The following is an 18,263-nucleotide window of genomic DNA, read 5'->3' on the forward strand; positions in this document are numbered from 1 at the left end:
GGAAGAGTCTTCTGTCCTTCATTAAATAACTCGTAGAAGTAGCTCTTCCACCTTTCATTGATCTTCTCCTTTTGAGCCAACACCTCCCCGTGTTTATCCTTTATGCACTTAACCTGATCCAAGTCTCTCATTCTTCTTTCACGGCTCTTTGCGATTTTATATATACCTTTTTCTCCTGCTTTTGTGCCTAAGAATTGGTAGAGACCCTCATATGCTCTTGTTCTTACTTCGCTTACAACCACTTTTGTTTCTTTCTTAGCTGCCTTATATTTTTTCTAATTATCTGCATTGCGGCACAAATACCACTCTTTAAAGCATACCCCTTTTGCCTTTATCTTTTCTTGTACACTCGCATTCCACAACCAAGACTCCTTATCTCTTGGTCATATCCATCTAAATTTACCAAAACTTTCTTTTGTTGTACTTCTAATCATTTCTGCCATCTCTCTCCACATCTCCTCCGCGCTTCCGTTCCCATTCCACTTTGCCTCTTCTTCTACCCATCTTAGGAAGCTTCTTTGTTCCTCACCTTTCATCCGCCATCACCTCGTCCTTGGGTTCTTCGTATGATGTCTTTTCCTCAACTTTTTCTCAACGCAAAAATCCTTGACAAGCATCCTATGTTGTGTTGTTAAACTCTCTCTAGGAATAATTTTACAACTAATGCAAAATTTTCGGTCGACTCTCCTCAACAAAAAGAAGTCGATTTGAGAGCTTGTCATGCCACTCTTAAGTCTTATAGGTTATAAGATGTTCGTCTCTCTTTTTAAAACATGTATTTGCGATGAGGAGATTAAAAGTTGAGGAAAAGTCCAAAATAGTTTTACCCTCGGTATTGACTACCCCAAAACCATGGCCTCCGTGAATACTTCCATACCCAGTCACTTCTGTTCCAACATGGTCATTTAAATCTTCCTCCTTATCATGGTATCCACCACCTCAATGGATTTTCCTGTTAGAGTGCCTATGTTCCATGTCTCAAATCTCAACTTTCTGTTGCCCTGACCTTTATCTTTTTCTTTGTGAACTAGCTTATTTACCCTCGTCCGTTCACGAAAACGCGAGAACCCTTGTTCATTTAACACTACACCCGGACACCGATGTAACAACTCTTGCTCATTTGACACTGTACGCGAGTCATACAGCACATTGCTTCCGGGCAACAACTTAGCTTTAGCACAATAACATCTTTGACCCATGTTATGAAGATTCGACTAAATTTTTGTGTTGACTGTCGAAGACCTAACACAACCCTCCTCTTTTATCCGAGTTTAGAACCGGCTATGTACCACAAGTGTAACATAGACTTAATACGGATTTGCAAAATTGCAATATTCAAGCAAATCCGTATTTATTTTTATGAAAAAGCGATAAATAAATCTCTAACTTTTCAATTTGAAAGACAAATATATCCTTAATTAATTGAAAACACAATAACATCATTCACTTTTTAAAATAGGAGACATCTAAATTTTTGTGAAATACCTATCTGTTTTCATACATTTCGAACAAAAAGACTTAGATATCTCGTATTTTAAAAAACGAAAAATATTTTTATATTTTTAATTAGTTAAAGACTTATTTGTCTTTAAATTAAAAGATTAGAGACTTATTTGTCTTTTTCTTTATTTTTATTTATGTCAAAAAACCCAGAATATTAGTTTATTACCTAATATCTAAAATGATAATGATGTTATTATTTTAAAATAATAATTTACAAGTCACAAAAAAAAAAGTAATAATTTACAAGGTGAATTATTCCCAAATCATCTCTGAAAAAGAATCCTCCAAAGTCCTGAAACTCCTGAATCAGATATCAATCTCCTTGGGAAAGGAATCCGTCTTTCAAGAGTCAAGCTGTTGAGTTATACTTGAAACTTAAAAATCAATCAAGCATTGGCCAAAAAGATATGTCCATAGCATTATTCAATCTTTCAAGTACTTGAGCGCAGTTTGAACATCCTTATCCCCTCTGCCACTGCAATTTACCACAACCTTGGTTCCATTTGGGAGGGTTGGGCATAGCTTCTCTAAGTAAGCAAGAGCATGCGATGTCTCCAAAGCTGGAATTATTCCTTCCAGCCGTGATAGTCTCTTGAAGGCTGCAGATAAAGAAGAACCAGGATACATGAAATGAAGAAAGAAGAAATGGGATATAAAAACCAATTTCAACTTCTAAGCTTCTGAATATATCATAGAACAATGCTATATGAATCCCATTTGGAAATTTCTACACCAAACTATTTCATAACAAAGTTAATATTAATTCTCAATCAAGTGTTCAGAAATGACAAAGTTATCCTCCAGAGGAAACCAACTACACAACAATTTGAATAAGATAGCTACATGGCCACATCTTAACCACACACTAAGACTTCGAGCTACCCCATTCCTCTCTTTCTTGCTCCTCTCTATTTCATATGTTTATTGTAAAGATATTTAAAGGGATCGTTCTCTCTGCACATCTGAAACTTGTGTCCTTGGAGATTTATAAAGAGAACAATTTCATGTAATATAAAAGAAACGAAGATAAAGAGACACGAAACATTGTACAGCGAAATGAGTAGTCATTAAAGGGTAAGTCCTACCTTCAAGTGCATCTTCGTCAGTAACACTGTAGTACTCAGCACGTCCTACATCTTTCAAGAAACTATGCTCTGGTCCAACCCCAGGGTAGTCCAATCTACACAATGTAATCAATAATAATTAAAAACTGAAGGAACAAATAGACCTAAGGAAATATGTAACAGAATATCTGCTGCAAGAATTACCCTGCACTTATTGAGTGGGGCTCAATTATCTGTCCATCATCATCCTGCAAAAGATAGCTCATTGCTCCATGCAAAACCCCAACTTCTCCTTTTGCCAATGTAGCCGCATGCTTACCGGTTTCTAAGCCAAGTCCAGCAGCCTCCACTCCAATTAGCCTAACATCATCATCGTCTACAAATTCATGGAAAAGCCCCATAGCATTTGAGCCTCCACCGACACATGCCACGAGTACATCTGGCTTCCCTCCCCATTTCTCCAATGCTTGCTTTCTTGTTTCTTTGCCAATCACTGCATGGAACTCTCGTACCATCATAGGATATGGATGTGGCCCGGCAACAGAACCTAAGATATAATGAGTTGTCTCCACATTTGTCACCCAATCCCTTATAGCCTCTGATGTGGCATCCTTCAATGTCGCAGTTCCGGAATGAACTGCTCGCACCTACGTAACAAAATCACCTCATTATCAAACCTATTAAGAAATAAAGCATATTGATTATCATGGAAAATAAAAACAATCTAGTCTTATTCAGCTATACTAGTTCATCTACATAATCCAAATGCAACTTCTACACTCTACTAAAAGCCAAGTTATAATTGCCAACCAAAATGTTCAAAGTCAAAATCTAGCAAATACAGATGCCAATGCATTATTCCTGTGACATCCCCATGCTAAAATTTTTAACTTAGGTTGAGTTCACTTTAAGAGTAAACCTAATTTCAAAGACTAAGTTTTCATAAAATCTTATCCATATCTAATCCTTAAGACTTCTCCATCAAATCTAAACCCCATTTGAAAGTGACCCCAAGTGTGAAATCCTAACTATCGATTATCAGAAGAGATTCAGTATCAGTCACCTAGGTGACAGTTCACAGTTAACATAAACAAGTATTGCACTATTGCCCAACAAAAGGATAATTTCTTAACAAATTTTTCATTTCTCCGGAAAACTAGAACACAGAATGCACCATCCTAATAAAATGAAAAACCAATTATATGTACAACCAAAAGGGGCAAACAATTTACCTCGGCACCAAGAAGGCGCATCCTGAACACATTAAGAGCCTGCCTTTCCATGTCCTGAGCACCCATATAAACAACACATTCCAACCCAAACCGAGCACACACGGTGGCAGTGGCAACTCCATGCTGACCAGCTCCAGTCTCCGCAATAACTCTCTTTTTCCCAAGCCTCTTGGCAAGCAATGCCTGACCAACAGCATTGTTGATCTTGTGAGCGCCGGTGTGGTTAAGATCCTCCCTTTTCAGGTACACCTGCGGCCCTTCGCCGGTGCCACGCCTGTAATGCTCCGTCAGCCTCTCAGCAAAGTAGAGTGGGCTCTCCCTGCCAACATAGTCCCTAAGAATCCCACTCAGCTCTCTCTGCCGAATTCAAAACCAACTTTTTAGATTAAAGCAAAATTCTAACGTGCTCTTAAAGCATATGATTTCTCTTGTTCAGAATCATCATCTCATTGTCACATCAACAAATTTCACGGATTAAAGAGACCATATTTGTAAATGTAGCAAATCTGATTCTCATTAAGTTAGCTAAAGAGCATTTGTTGCCGATAGATGTGCACACACTGGAATATTTTCTAATAACTAACCACTAACAGATTAAACTAACCATAACTAACTTCTACAAGCCATTAAGTGTTCCAATTTTTTTTTAGAGAATCAGCAAAACGAAGAAGAGAAGAGAAGCGAACCTGAAAGTCTTCATCAGAGGCAAGGGAGTGGAACGCAGCCTCAAGCTCGGTGAGTGCGAACATGAGAGTCTCGGGGACGTACTTGCCACCGAACCGGCCGAACCGGCCGAACGAATCGGGTCGCTGAGAAAGGGCCGAACCGGTTTTCTGGTTCTCCATTGGGAGAACAGTGTTTGGCTGCTCTGAGAATGAATGAAGACGAAGGAGGGCAAGTTGTAATTTTGGCTGATTTGAAGGATGAAATTTGCGGGAGGCGAGGCCAGGGTAGTGTGGGAGACAGCTTCAGCCTTTTCATTTCATGTTCTTTTTAGAGCTGGTTTGAAAATAATTTAACAACCAAAAAGAATTTAAAAAAAAAAACAAAAAAGTTATTTTTATTTAAAATTTAATTCTATAATTTAATCTGATTTATAAATAAAAAAAATTAAAATTAAAATTTATAAATAATTTTAAATAATTTATTTTTAATTGTTTTATAATAAAAAAAGAATTTAACTTTTAAATGAATTATAATTTCTAGCATTTCAAATAGTGTCAAAGAATTTCACTGTTCTTAAATCTTTAAGTTAAGTAATCATATGTTATGGTTACGTGTCATGTACTCATGTGACATGTTTATAAGACAATATTTTAAAAAAAAATTTCGAACTTTTTCGTTTCGATTGTGCCCACTTTAATTAATTCAACCGAAAATATTTGGATGCATATTTCTTCGAATTAAATTTTAAAGTGTTCTCTGAAATTACATTCAAATTTTAAAGTAATTTTTAGAGTTAATAATTATTTAAATTTGTCTTTAAAATCATACTCTAAAATTTATAATAGTCTTTAAAACACTTTTTTTACCACACTAACATTGTAATAGCTAACTGATTTAGCAAAAGAATTAGGAATTTAGAAAAGAAAAAAGAGACTAAATTACAAAAATAAAGTTTCTTTCATCACATCAACTAGCCAATGCCAGCATGGCAAGAGTCAATATAGCTTAGCTTTTTGATGGCAAGCAATGGACTAAAAATGTCTTAGGAATTAATATGAGATCCGGAGTGTAATTTTAAAGACAATTTTAAATAACTATTAATTTTAGATGCCACTTTAAGATTTGAGTATAATTTTAAATACCACTTTGAGATTTAACCCATATTTATTCACATCAAGAGACATTTCATAACATTGCCTATCGAAAATGTGAATGTCACATTCATAAGAATTAAAATTCTAATTGAATAATAATTAATTTAAGTTGATCAAATGATTAACTTATTCATCTCTTTAAATAAATACTGATAATTTAAATTTCATTTTGTATATGTAATAATCCATTGATTAGCAACAAGCTTTCTCATCTCCCTCTCTTTCTCCTTCATTGTTGTTGTTTGTCGTTGTGTTTCTCATCTCCCTCTGTTCCTCTTTTTCTCTACTCTTCTCTCAATCTCCCTTTTTAAAATTTTTTTCTTAAAATTTTTATTAAATTTTAAATATATTATTAATATTATTTCTATTATCTGATTTTTTTATTTAGTCATAAACAATAATAAAAAAAAATTGGAATTAAGTTTTAAAATAGTCTTTGAAGTTCTATTCAATCCCTAAAGTGATTCATAATGTTAATAGTTATCTAAATTTGTTATCAAAGTTGCACTCTATAACTCATAATAATTTCTAAGACATTTTTTTCTATCAATTGCCATCGAAAAGCTGTTGTGAACTGATTTCTGTCACACTGATACTCTAACGATTAGCTGATATAGCGAAAGAAACTCTTTTTTTACAATTTGGTCCCTTTCTCCCTTTTAAAACCCAAGTTCCCAAATTATTTTCACTATCTATAGACCTTCCCTTGTCTTCTCTATGTTCTCTTCGTTGTATTATAGAAGAGAAAATTATTATGATGATGGGTAGCACTAGTAATGACGTTGGAAACTTGAACAATTCAATAGAAGTGTTGTCGGGAGAACCAGCAAAAGCAAAGATTCACGTTTGTCAAACTGGGCTGTGGATCGTGACCAATTCTTCGATGGTTATAAACTGATTCTAATCCAGAAAGACTCTTTTTGGTTGTCAAAATTATAATATAAATGGTAATTGATTATGATTCTTTTTTGTTGTCTTTGTGGTTATAACATGATTTGATATTTTATAATTTGTGTTGAATGTGGCTGTAGACTGTAGATAAGAGATGGTGTGGATTGTTTTTGTGAACAAATAAAACCTAAAAAAAAGATGCAACAATAAATAATAGAGTAAGTGTTGTAATTGACAATGAAAATTGCTTAAAAACTTCAAGTTTGAAGTTAGGATTCTGAAAATAGAAGGGACTTTTGTTTATTACATGCTTGTTGTTTATTATTGTGGGTATTATAATGGGTAAATGGAAAAGGCAACTTGGCCTGTTGTATGACTAAAAAGAGATGAGATGTGACTAAGCATATTGTTTCTACTTGCCAATTAATGGATATTACATTTTCTTTCCATCGAGCTTAAGCTGATGGGAGAAGGCAACATTAATGGTTATACATCTAACACTCCCCCTCAAACAAGAGCCTCTTTTGGGTTTGTTTGATTTTGCATAGGACTTCTTTTCTCTTTTATTTGCCTTATGCCACTTTTGGGGTTCACCAAGGATCGAACTCTTGACCTTTCGGACATAGAGCTCTGATACCATGTTATGAAACCACTCATCCCAAAAGCTTAAGCTGATGGGAGAAGGCAACATTAATGGTTATATCTCTAACACTCCCCCTCAAACAAGAGCCTCTTTTGGGTTTGTTTGATTTTGCATAGGCCTTCTTTTTCTCTTTTATTTGCCTTATGTCACTTTTGGGGTTCACCAAGGATCGAACTCTTGACCTTTCGGACATAGAGCTCTGATACCATGTTATGAAACCACTCATCCCAAAAGCTTAAGCTGATGGGAGAAGGCAACATTAATGGTTATACATCTAACATTGATAACACAAGTCTTTTAAAAAAAGCGAGTTAAGCCTCAAAATAGTTCTTAAAGTTATACTCGAAACTCAAAATGATCCCTGAATTTAATAGTTATCCAAATTCATTCCTAAAATTACACTCTGGGACTCAGAGTCATCTTTCAAGCATTTTTTGTCAATAGGCGCCATCAGAAAGCTGATGTGGACCCATCTCTAACATGCTGATTAGGCAATGGTTAACTGACGTGGATTAGTAAACTTTTTTGTGACAATTTGGTCCCTGAATCAAATTTAAAAACCCTAATTCCCAAATTTCTCTTCTCTTCTCTTACCTTCTCTTCTCCATCTTCGAAGCCAAATAATATTTTTTAGCATGCAACAACCACCTAAGGATGCAACATAAGTATACGCAACATCCCATAGATAAAATACCATTTAAATACTAACACCAATCTAGCAATTACATAAGAATTTATCAGCCCATTGATAGCATAATCAAAGAAGTGCGTGTGCAATTTAATAATTTATCAAACTTGAAACAGAAAAGAATTTAAGTTTCATTTAAAGGGTATCAACTTTTTCACAGTTTCTTCTCAGTAGCCTCGATTATCAAAACTATGGTAGGGAACTTCGATCATTGTCTTAGGAATCGGCCGATTTTGGAAATCCTCGGGGGAAAGAATTCAAAGTCAAGGCCAAAGTTGAACTTGATCGTGCAGATATTCAATCATTGATTCATTCATTCATTCATTTGTCATTCATTCATTTGTACAATAAATTCTTTTAAGTAGGTAAATTAAGTACACCTAATTTTCAATAAGCAGATATTCAGTCTGCGAAATTCAAAAAGGAATGTGATTATATCTATAATGTATAATGAACCAAAGATGCGGTAGTACTGACCATACTTTACACAATCAGATCCCAGATCCAAAAACAATGATATAGAAACCAATAACATCACCTTCTTTATACCCTTCGTCTCCATACTTCTTCCTCAGAGCCTTATGCACCTTACTCCCATCAATATCCCTTAACATTGTACGGTGACATTTACAAGAATTAGTATATGTAAATCATTATCAATCACAACAGACTATTATTCTAAAATACTACACACATAGAGAGTTGACAGTCAAATGATTATGGAAGTAATATTAGCATGTATTAAGCGGGATTTAAAAATAAGCGACATATTTTTTTGAAGGACAATGGGATCATCAACAAATTCAGAATTCTATTATCAATAGCATTAATTCAACTTCATTACATATATTATGGTATGCTCTAAATAATTTTAATTCAGGTTTGCAATTTCACAGTTAAAACAATCATTCATAAAATTTGTCTTTATCATAAAATTTTTCATATACTAAATAAAAAATAATATTAATATTAATATTCATATCCTGTGATTGAATTTGACTTGCATCATTGACAAAGTGTCCAGGTGATTAAGAATAAGTACTGAAAGTATCTGAATAAGCAACTTCATAATATGACTTCTTTCCATATTTTAGAGACAATTTATAGTCCAGAAGAATGAAGAAGGAGATCCAATCACAATAGATATCATAACTACTATAATAAACCAATTAAACCCTATTATAGCTACTATAACTACCAAAATTAATATTAATTAACAACTCAATCATCAAAATTGAATTATCAAACTCATTATCTTTTAACAGCACCCCTAAAATCTCTATAATCAAAATATAAACCCTTCTATCATCAACCTAACGTCTATAAACCCTAAACCTGTAAACCACATGCCACCAAAACATCCGAATCAAGCTATAAGAATGATGAAGTAGCTATCAACCATAACGAACAACCATTGATTAGAAAAAATAAAAAATTTACCCTGGTCACTAACAAAACTAGTTCCGATGAAACCCTAGCAAAAACAGCAAACCATCAACATTAAGGTAAAACAAAACATCTCTTATTTCTACTTCTTCTTTTCCTTTTTGTTTACATCTAATGGAGAAAACAGTCTTCAACACATACTCTCTAAATGACGACGATGATGAAGCCGACGTTGGAGTGCAGTCATTTTCGAAGGCAGCAACTGCAGTGGCGCAAATCACATCATCGCCGTTGAGGAATAAAGGGAAGAAGGGTTACAATATAGTGTGAAACAACATCGTTTCACAACGTTTGCGCGCCAACACAATACTATGTCATTTTAGGGTTTGCCAACGTGTCAAGATAGAGTCCAAATCAGCTTTCCGATGGTGCCAAGTAGACGGAAATGGCTTGAAAGACGTGTTTGGGTTCCAGAATGCAACTTCAGGAATGAATTTGGGTAACTATTAAGTTCAGGGACCACTTCGAGTCCCAAGTACAATTTCAGAGACCACTTTGAGGTTTAACTCAACCAACAAACTTTACATCCACACTCATAAGCATTTCATTTGTCGAAGTTATCAAAATAAAAGGCCACACAGCCAAATAATTAGTTCCTAATAATGCACCGTCTAATGGAAAGATACATTAACCAAAATATAGAGCCTATACAGGCAAAATAGTTGGTTCCTAATGACAAAATAAACAAAAGAGAGAGTTGCCAAAACAGAAAGTAAACACAAATCTAAGTCATTTCTTTTGGTTAGGTGGTTTGAAATCAGGAGTGGACACAAATCTCATGAAATTTTCAAGCATTGAGTTTTAACATTATGGAGAGAAATTATATCAAACACACCACACAACATCGTTCCACGCAAAAGACGCGCCAAATACGGCCTCGTTTTCGGAGTGCAAGCATGGCAGGCATCAATCCACATCAGCTTTCTGATAGCAACAGATGGATGAAAAGTGTCTTAGGGACTATTATGAGTCATCAGCTTTCCGATAGCAACTGATGGATGAAAAGTGTCTTAGGGACTATTATGAGTCTCGGAGTGCAATTTCAAAAATAAATTTAGATAACTATTAATTTTAAATACCACTTCAAAACTTGAGTGCAACTTCAAAAATCACTTTCACATTTAACTCAAAAATTAATGATGGTGGTAGATAAAATCTTAAGGTGATGTTTAGGGTATTACAGTTTTCAAAACTTTATTTGCTTTGTATATTTATTTTGCCGAACATAACACATGTATTTTGTCTCTATTTCTTTAATATTTATGTATCTGTGTCTACGTTTATGTTTTTTCCCCTATCTATATCTTAGAAGTTAGAACTTCCCATTAAACTATGCATGACTCGAAATTCAGAAAGGATGGTGCATTTTTTTTCTCAATGTGATAATAGTAGCTGTCTTTCCGTGAAAACTTTTATATCACTGATCATATTGCTTATCATCAATGGCAATGTCATTTACAATGGTTTGATTGTTTGACTAACATATCATTCTGTACTTTTGACCAAGCTCAAATACATAACCGGACAACACTACATACATCCACATACTATTACGAAAATACCCTTATGGTCATTAGCTTTTGCTGTAGTTCAACCATGCACAAGCATAAACAAGCTAGTGTGTAATTATGTATATCAAATGCAGTAGGTTGGAACGTTAACAGGTCGATAAACGAAAGTTCTGACAGTGTGTGAATACCCTGATGGGTGATTGTAACTGAATTTCACCCCCGAACTGCCCTCAGCGAGACGGGTGCAATGCTCATGGAAACCACTGATGGGTCGGGCAAGGCACGCATCCCACCGATCACTCTCCGGCATTGTCTCGGCCACTGTGTAAATCCCCTTAGCATCTGTGAATGCTTGGTAGTTTAGAACTTCCCCGGACTTCGTGATGCAAAGGACAGCAACCTCAGCACCTGGACCAACACAGAGAAATAAACGGAACAATGAGATTTCAAATGAAAAAAATGAAAGTTTGTTGATGTTGAAACCATTTTTTTGGTAGTTTTTGGACAATTAACAAAATGATATCAGACAATTGTGAGGTAAACTTTTCAGTAACAAAAGGTTACTTAAAATGGCAAGAAAGCATAGAATAAAGACAGCTTAGCCCAAATAAGTATCAATTGTAGTTTGGTCCTCACTGCTGTTGGGTACCTGTAACGGCTCCCAATTACCTCATGAAGTCAATTGCAAGAATTTTCCTGTCTAATGTGTAAGACTTTACAATTTCATACAAGAATGTGAACCAAATTATTTAGTAAAATATTTATAATCAATGTGAATGGTTAATGAAGTTGAAACTTTTTCTTTTCAGATTTACCTTAAAGACACTCTAATAGTAACCTAACAAGAAGAGTATAACAGAAATTATAAAAACAAAAACTTCTCAAATTAGACTAGGATGTATGTATATATGTGCCAACAAGGTATTGATAACGAATTTATAGGAAACCCTATTCAGTATTCCCCTCTTATTATTATATATTCTCCTAGTCATTCCAAATAACAAAACAACTACAATAAAACTTTATCTCGCTAAGTGGGATCGGTTGAGTCCAGCAGTCACATAATCAAATATTAAATGATTCTAAAAGAATAATGGAAGGACTATCATGCGAAACATCAAAGTCAAATAATTGGATCAGTGAGAATTCTTTTTTTAAAAAAAAAATGGAAAATTCAATCATCAATGTGGTATTGAAAAAAGCTTTTGAGAGGATTGACTCTCCCAGTACTGAGTCTAATTTCCTCAATTTTGAGATAGTCCCCTCACTACCTCTCGACTCTCTCTCATAACAGATATCTTTTCTATTTCACTGCCATGCCAGCAAGGCATAGTTACAAACCCTCCCAACCTAATGATGCACTAAACTAAAATTAAGTCCCTATTTCTCATTGGCTGGATTCCTAGCAGAGGCTAGAGATACATTGATTCTACTAATCAAAATAGGAACAGTTGAATACTTGAATCTGGTAATTGATGCTAATTAGTCACCAAGTCATATCACCCCCCAAAGGATGGTTGTGTTCACATTTTACAATAACATCTTATGTTCAATGGATTAGTCATGAAGTTCAAATAACATGAAAAGAAATGGCAAAACCTCGAAAATCTTGTGAATTATGGTTTAGCTCCAGAACAATGTTGACAAGAACCACAATATGGTGCTGGACAGGGGCTATTTAATGACTGATGAAGGCCCTAACTGTTAGGATTGGTATATCAATCTCAATCAGTAATAAGTTTTATGTCAGTGTACATATCAAACAATTCTTAGGGGCTACAAAGAAAATTATGTTAAACACGGTATAATCCTAGGTTAGGTTTCTGTTCATGTATTAGAAACAAGTTAATCTAAAACTTTACAAAGATTGCAATTATCATGAACATAATGGTTAGTAAACTAAAAGGAGCAAATTGAACAGCTGAAACTTCAATTGACCTATTACTTACTTGATATCTATAATTAAACAAGCAGAAACATCATAAATCACTACACCATCTATGCTAATGACAATGATTTCGATGTTTTCCACTCTATATCATTAAGAAGTAGGAACATTCCTATCCTGATTCATAAATTGATATCCACAGAGTGTATATTTCTCAAGAATCAGCATGACCCATGAATGTAGCAAAGATATGCAAATAAAAGAAATAATAATAGAAAAGAAAAATAAAGAGGGAAGTGACAATTGAGCAACATTGTGCATAAACCACAATACCTAAATTTCAAAATTGCAATATCTTGGACTTGATCATTAACAATATTCTTGACATCACACTAGAGTTGAAGGGCAAAATGCTAAAAAGAAAAAATAAAAATAAATTCCACTGTCACAGAACTTGTCCATTCTTATGAACATGTTCAAATCTATTGCTCTACCCGAAGTACCAAACCAATCCAAGTGAATCCACCCTTTTGTTAGTGATGATTTCTTCACAAGAAAAAAATAATTCAGCATAGTATCATTATACAACATCATTTCCTGATGCTTATTGGCAAACCTATATTGTGAGGCTCAAGCTTTCACACATCAACCTACTACAATAATACCTTTCTATAAAACATCACAGAATCAACCATCAAAATTGTTAATTGATACAAATTCCAAGCCAACGTGCACAATTCAAGGAAAAAGGTAACTGAAACAAAAATTCAGGGCAAAAAATAAATGATATAAAACTAAAAACATATTGGGGAGAGAGAGACAGAGACCTTCAAGAACATGATCTTCAGGTCCAAGAGAAGAATCCCCACACACATCACAAACAACTCTTCCATGGATTTCACCGGTCCAACCACTAACGCCGAAAGCAGAAAGCAGTAACGCAACCATACCCATCACTATCTTCTCCTTCGTTTCCATGCTTCGAAAAGAATTCTTTTTTCGGGTGGAAAATTTGGTTAGCTCTTAGAAGTTTCCTTGTTTTCTATGTTTCTAGGGAACTGGTTTTTCTTTTTCCCACCGACACAAGCTAACTTAATTACTGAATAGAGTGAATAGTGAATACTGTCATAATAGGATGAAAAAAAAATTCTTTAATGGGATGCGATCTTCGCCCAAAAAATTTGATTTGTTCTGACTTCTGAGAGCACACAGTAATTTCTCCTTGCTCGGAGTCCCATCATTTTGCAAAAGTCCATCGCTATATGGACTAAAGCGTCATTTTGCAAAAGAGTAGGGGTAAAATAATAAAATTAACCTCCAAGTCCCTTCCTTTAAATACTAAACTGAAACCAACTTGTGCCGCCCGAGTCCGAGTCATAGCGGCTGATTTTGGAGATTTCTTTCGAAGAGAGTTTGTTCACTATTTCTTTCATCTCATTGCATGCTTTTTATTAATAATTCTTTCTTATATATTTATTATTTTTTTTTTTTAAAATGTTATTTTGGCTGGTATTCCAAGATTAGGTGAGTTTTGGTTGATTTCTAATGCAGATTTATGACATATAAATGCTTCCCTGTGACGATTTATAATATTTAAAGTAGTGGACCGAATTCCATTGAGGAAAAAAATAATCTGAGGGATCCTCAAATCGTTTATTGTGTGTTTTACAATCCATTGTTCTTGAATCCGTTGTGAGATAAATTCTGTACTCCAAAGTTTGTTTGATTTTCTGTTATTTGAATGTCCAATTTTGTGCATAAGTGTTCTTATTCTCTGATTTCTAAGCACTGCCCTTAAGATCGCCTTCCCTGTGAATAATGGAAGCGTTTCGAGTCATAGCTGTGCAACATCAAATTACCAAATATGGAGGTTTTCTCATTAGGGTTTTTCTGATGGGATCCTCCTACTACCCACTTTGCTCATATTCTAATGAGGCATGGATCCTTTTTACCTTTGGAGCTTTGCTTTTTCTAGCCATTTGTATTGATGTCTATGGTAAATGGTTTCTTTGCCATTTGGCTTCAGATTCAACAACTGGTAGTAAGAGTTTAAGTCCTTTGGTGCTCAATTAATGTCTCAGCTTGCATGTGGGAAACAATTCTGTTAGCATAATTAACCACAAGAAAGTAAGATTCTGATATTAATGGTATGGTTGTATTGATAGGGAAGTTGACAATTAGAATTTAATAGTATAGTATTAGTAATAGTGTATCCTACTTCCATGATCTTACTATCTGTTCATTTTTATGCTAACAACTTTCCACTAATGTGAACTATTTTCTCTGCCTTTGCATGCTTTGATTATTTTGTTTGATTCATTGTTTTTTAATTGAGAGTGGGAAATGGCAAGGGTGATAAATCAATTAGATGTGTGAAAACTAAAGAGAAATCAAATCCTTTCTGAACTGAGTTTTTTAAGCATATATCAAACTTGCTAAACTACTCCTTTGTACCAGCTATTCTATTTCTCATGTGATACAGAGTTGAACAAAATTTACATTGACTATATAGTCAATCTAACACTAACACAACCGTCTTGCAAAATACTATGCAGAGAGTTGATTCTTGATTTTACAAGCCAAAAAGGAACATTAGTGTTTACTAACAACTGAAATACTAAGGAACTGAATGCCTTGGATCTAATTTTTTTATATTTTGGGGGGTAAATTTTGCTAGTTTGAGCTTGGCATGCATTTTTTCAAGCTTCAGAATCCGGTATTCAAGATAAGATGCCATTTCTCCAATACAATGGCATGCACCTTTTCCGTCCTTGTTGAAACCAGTTTCAACTGTACCACAAAATTTATGAGCCTTTGGTTTGCCTTCTTTTGCATCTTCATTGGAAATTTTTTTGCTCCCTTCTGCTTTAGGATCTTCTACATTAGCAATGTTTGATCCTCCAACAACATTGTCACTTGCAACAAAATTAAGAACTCCACTACTCATTATTCCATATGCTTGAAAGACAGCACCTAGTGAGGGAAGATTGTCAACAGATTCAGAACTAGACAAAGTGCTCTTGTTTTGAACAACTGCATCCTCAAAACATCTATTGTTGCTCGAAGTACTCAATCTTTCTACAATTGTAAGCTCATGCCTTTGATTAAAAACCCCTTGATCTCTCTTTCGCTTAGAAGGTAGACCAGATGGCGAATCATATGATCCAGCACCCTTCACCTGCCTAGACGAAACTCGTGACAAATTCCCCGTCCCTAATCCCGTTTTCATGCCTTCTTCCTTGCCTAGTTTCCGTCGCTTCCACCAAGCATAGTACCTTAAAGTAACATCTGGCTGTCTGGCACACAATGCACTTAATAAATTTGTATCCATGACAGGGCGGATGTAATCCATCCAAGGATCCTTGTTGCGATGAGGAACTGTACAATCAGGTATGTCCTGATCCATACCAAATTGCATAGCAACACGATTTGGGAAGTATTGCTCTATGCAGGACATTCCCACCAACTTAGAGACCCTCAAGCAGCGAATGTATGAATCCAATTCGCTATGAAAATCAGGATTATCACACACCCAAGAGTACTTTGTATTATAAAGCTTAAGTGGTGGAGAATTCTTATACGGGCGCCAAAGAAAGCCGTCTTTTTTCACCCCCGCTGGATCCATAATCGATCTCAATTTGTTGTTATCAATCATTGTTTTCAATCTATCCCACCTAGCCATTATAGGCTGGCTTGGTTCAACCATCTTTGGCTTTGGCGGAAGTGCCGGAAACCTCTCTAAAGCCCACACAATTACCAACTGAAAAGGAGCCCAGAGAGTAACTCCCCCGTTCTTCGTCTTTGCTGAACCCTTGATAGCACTATTCAACAATCTCAAGTCCCTATAAATGCTAGCTAAAACAGCAGGTCCTAATGCTACTCTAGTTCCTCTGGCTAGTTTTACAGCAAGCGGAAAAACACATTTCAAAACAGATCTATGTGATTTAGAAGCGAAAACAAACCTTGACAACCACAATGCCAAGAAAGCTTCATGCTCCACTTGGCTACTTGCATTCTCCATGAAGTGCATCATCCACGCATGATGATCAGCCCTTCTTGCTTTTGATCTGAAGAACATTGCCCTCACAGCGAGGAGTTTCGCCTCAATTTCCTTCTCCTCGTCGGTCTCAATAGACAAAGAAACAGGAGCCCCAAGAACAGAGAAACCCCCACATAACTTCATGTCTTCCAATGTTACCGTGCATTCTCCCCACGGAAATATGAATGTGTTGGTCTCACAACACCACTTCTCTGCAAGAACAATAAGCATTTCACTGTTCTTGTTGATTGTGAATGTTGAAGCCATTATTGCTTTGTCTATTCCAGCTTGCACCCATACATGTTCGTACTTGGGTTTCATTAAGTCAACCCATGTTTTCCATTGTTGTTGTGGGTGTAACCACCCATTGAACGCTACTTCACATGGAACATTTTCTATAACGTTGGAATTGGAAGGGAGTGGTGGAGAGTCACGTGGTGATGGGGTTTTGCTCATGGTGGGTTTGAGAAAGTGGGCGAGTCTTATTGTTGGATTTGAACCCGTTGATGGTGAAACCATGAATTCTTCTCTGGCTTCTATAACGGTGTCAAATGATTCTTCATCATGATGATTATCCATTGGTGTGAGAAGTTCAAGGACCAGAGATGAAATTTGGGTGCATGCAAATGAAAACTCCGGTCAAAGAGACAAAGATCACAGAGAAGAGAGGAAGAAGCATGGAGAGAAGAGACAAGGAAAGTTGCATCGTGCGGTTAAGCCTCCTGTTTCCAAATGTCGGTTTGGCTACTAATGCCACTCTATTGTTCTTTACTTCACAGGTGTAAATACTTAATTTTAAATTATTATATATTTACATGAATTTATAGAAGAAAATAGTAAATTTATCAAGGTAAAACTAGTAATTTCCATTCTCCGCTTTACCGAAGACCTTCATCCAATTCCCATTAAAATAATCACATTCTTCTTGGAAATTTCACAACCGCTTTTGGAAGCACGCCACATAATTACACATCATTGTGTTAGATTAAGGACCGTTTGGGAAATTCTAGAAGTAGTTTTTTTTAACTTTTGACTTATGAAAAGTAATAGTATTAATGTCGGGTGTAATTTTCAAAACTAAATTGCAATTTTTTAAGAAGCTATTTTGGAGCTTATAGAAAAGTTAAAAAAAATAACTTCTCTCATAATACTTCTACTTTTCATTACATTTCTTTAAAATAAGCACTTTTAGAGTTAAAAATCCAAACACAAAATAACTTATTTATAAGTTATTTTTAACAGAGTCATTTATTGTTTAAGTTATTTTATCAAAAAGAGCTTAATTAAGTTAGTTACCCAAACTGGACCTAATTTCTTTTACCGAAGACCTTCATCCAATTCCATTAAAATAATCACATTCTTCTTGGAAATTTCACAATTCAAAATGGAGGGTCGGGGGGAATCATTGAAATCGGTATCGTGGTGAATAGAAACAGACGTCTGTCAAATCATTTGGAAATTTGCTAAATTTTTATAACATGTCAAATTATAATATAACCTTTAATTTTGATGGTTTGAGAGTATAAAATATTTTATAT

At 35.1% G+C, this 18,263-nt stretch overlaps 4 protein-coding genes across 5 annotated transcripts in view; 1 reads left to right on the top strand and 3 right to left on the bottom strand.

Annotated features, from left to right (window-relative positions):
* On the bottom strand, window positions 1,674-4,767 carry LOC107646430 (tryptophan synthase beta chain 1; the record flags this gene model as incomplete). The annotated part of the gene is made up of 5 exons (XM_021117497.1): window positions 1,674-2,102; window positions 2,589-2,683; window positions 2,772-3,214; window positions 3,800-4,156; window positions 4,486-4,767. Coding segments are annotated over 5 exons (1,353 nt in total), but the record flags the coding sequence as incomplete, so codon positions are not given.
* On the bottom strand, window positions 10,685-13,901 carry LOC107625192. Its single transcript, XM_016327770.2, has 2 exons — window positions 13,514-13,901; window positions 10,685-11,206 (listed from the first exon to the last, which is right to left on the bottom strand). Exons 1-2 carry the CDS (start codon window positions 13,662-13,664, stop codon window positions 10,923-10,925), a joined length of 435 nt encoding a protein of 144 aa, XP_016183256.1. The 5' UTR covers window positions 13,665-13,901; the 3' UTR covers window positions 10,685-10,922.
* Window positions 14,011-18,263, top strand: part of LOC107646438 — a 7,055-nt gene continuing 2,802 nt past the window's right edge. The window contains exon 1 of the mRNA XM_021117505.1: window positions 14,011-14,097. The gene's annotated coding sequence lies outside the window, so the exon portion shown is untranslated. The remainder of the gene's footprint in view (window positions 14,098-18,263) is intronic.
* On the bottom strand, window positions 14,053-17,781 carry LOC107625181. Of its 2 annotated transcripts, XR_002358335.1 has the most exons (2): window positions 15,230-17,781; window positions 14,053-14,101 (listed from the first exon to the last, which is right to left on the bottom strand). XR_002358335.1 is itself a non-coding variant. In XM_016327759.2 (1 exon), the coding sequence occupies exon 1, from the start codon at window positions 17,302-17,304 to the stop codon at window positions 15,304-15,306; it is 2,001 nt and encodes a 666-aa protein (XP_016183245.1). In that variant the 5' UTR covers window positions 17,305-17,781; the 3' UTR covers window positions 14,124-15,303. The 2 variants fall into 2 exon arrangements, 1 of the variants encoding a protein (XP_016183245.1); XM_016327759.2 differs by lacking the exon at window positions 14,053-14,101 and having other exon boundaries at window positions 14,124-17,781.

Source organism: Arachis ipaensis, chromosome B01 (assembly GCF_000816755.2).
Source record: "Arachis ipaensis cultivar K30076 chromosome B01, Araip1.1, whole genome shotgun sequence".
Taxonomy (NCBI): Eukaryota; Viridiplantae; Streptophyta; class Magnoliopsida; order Fabales; family Fabaceae; genus Arachis; species Arachis ipaensis.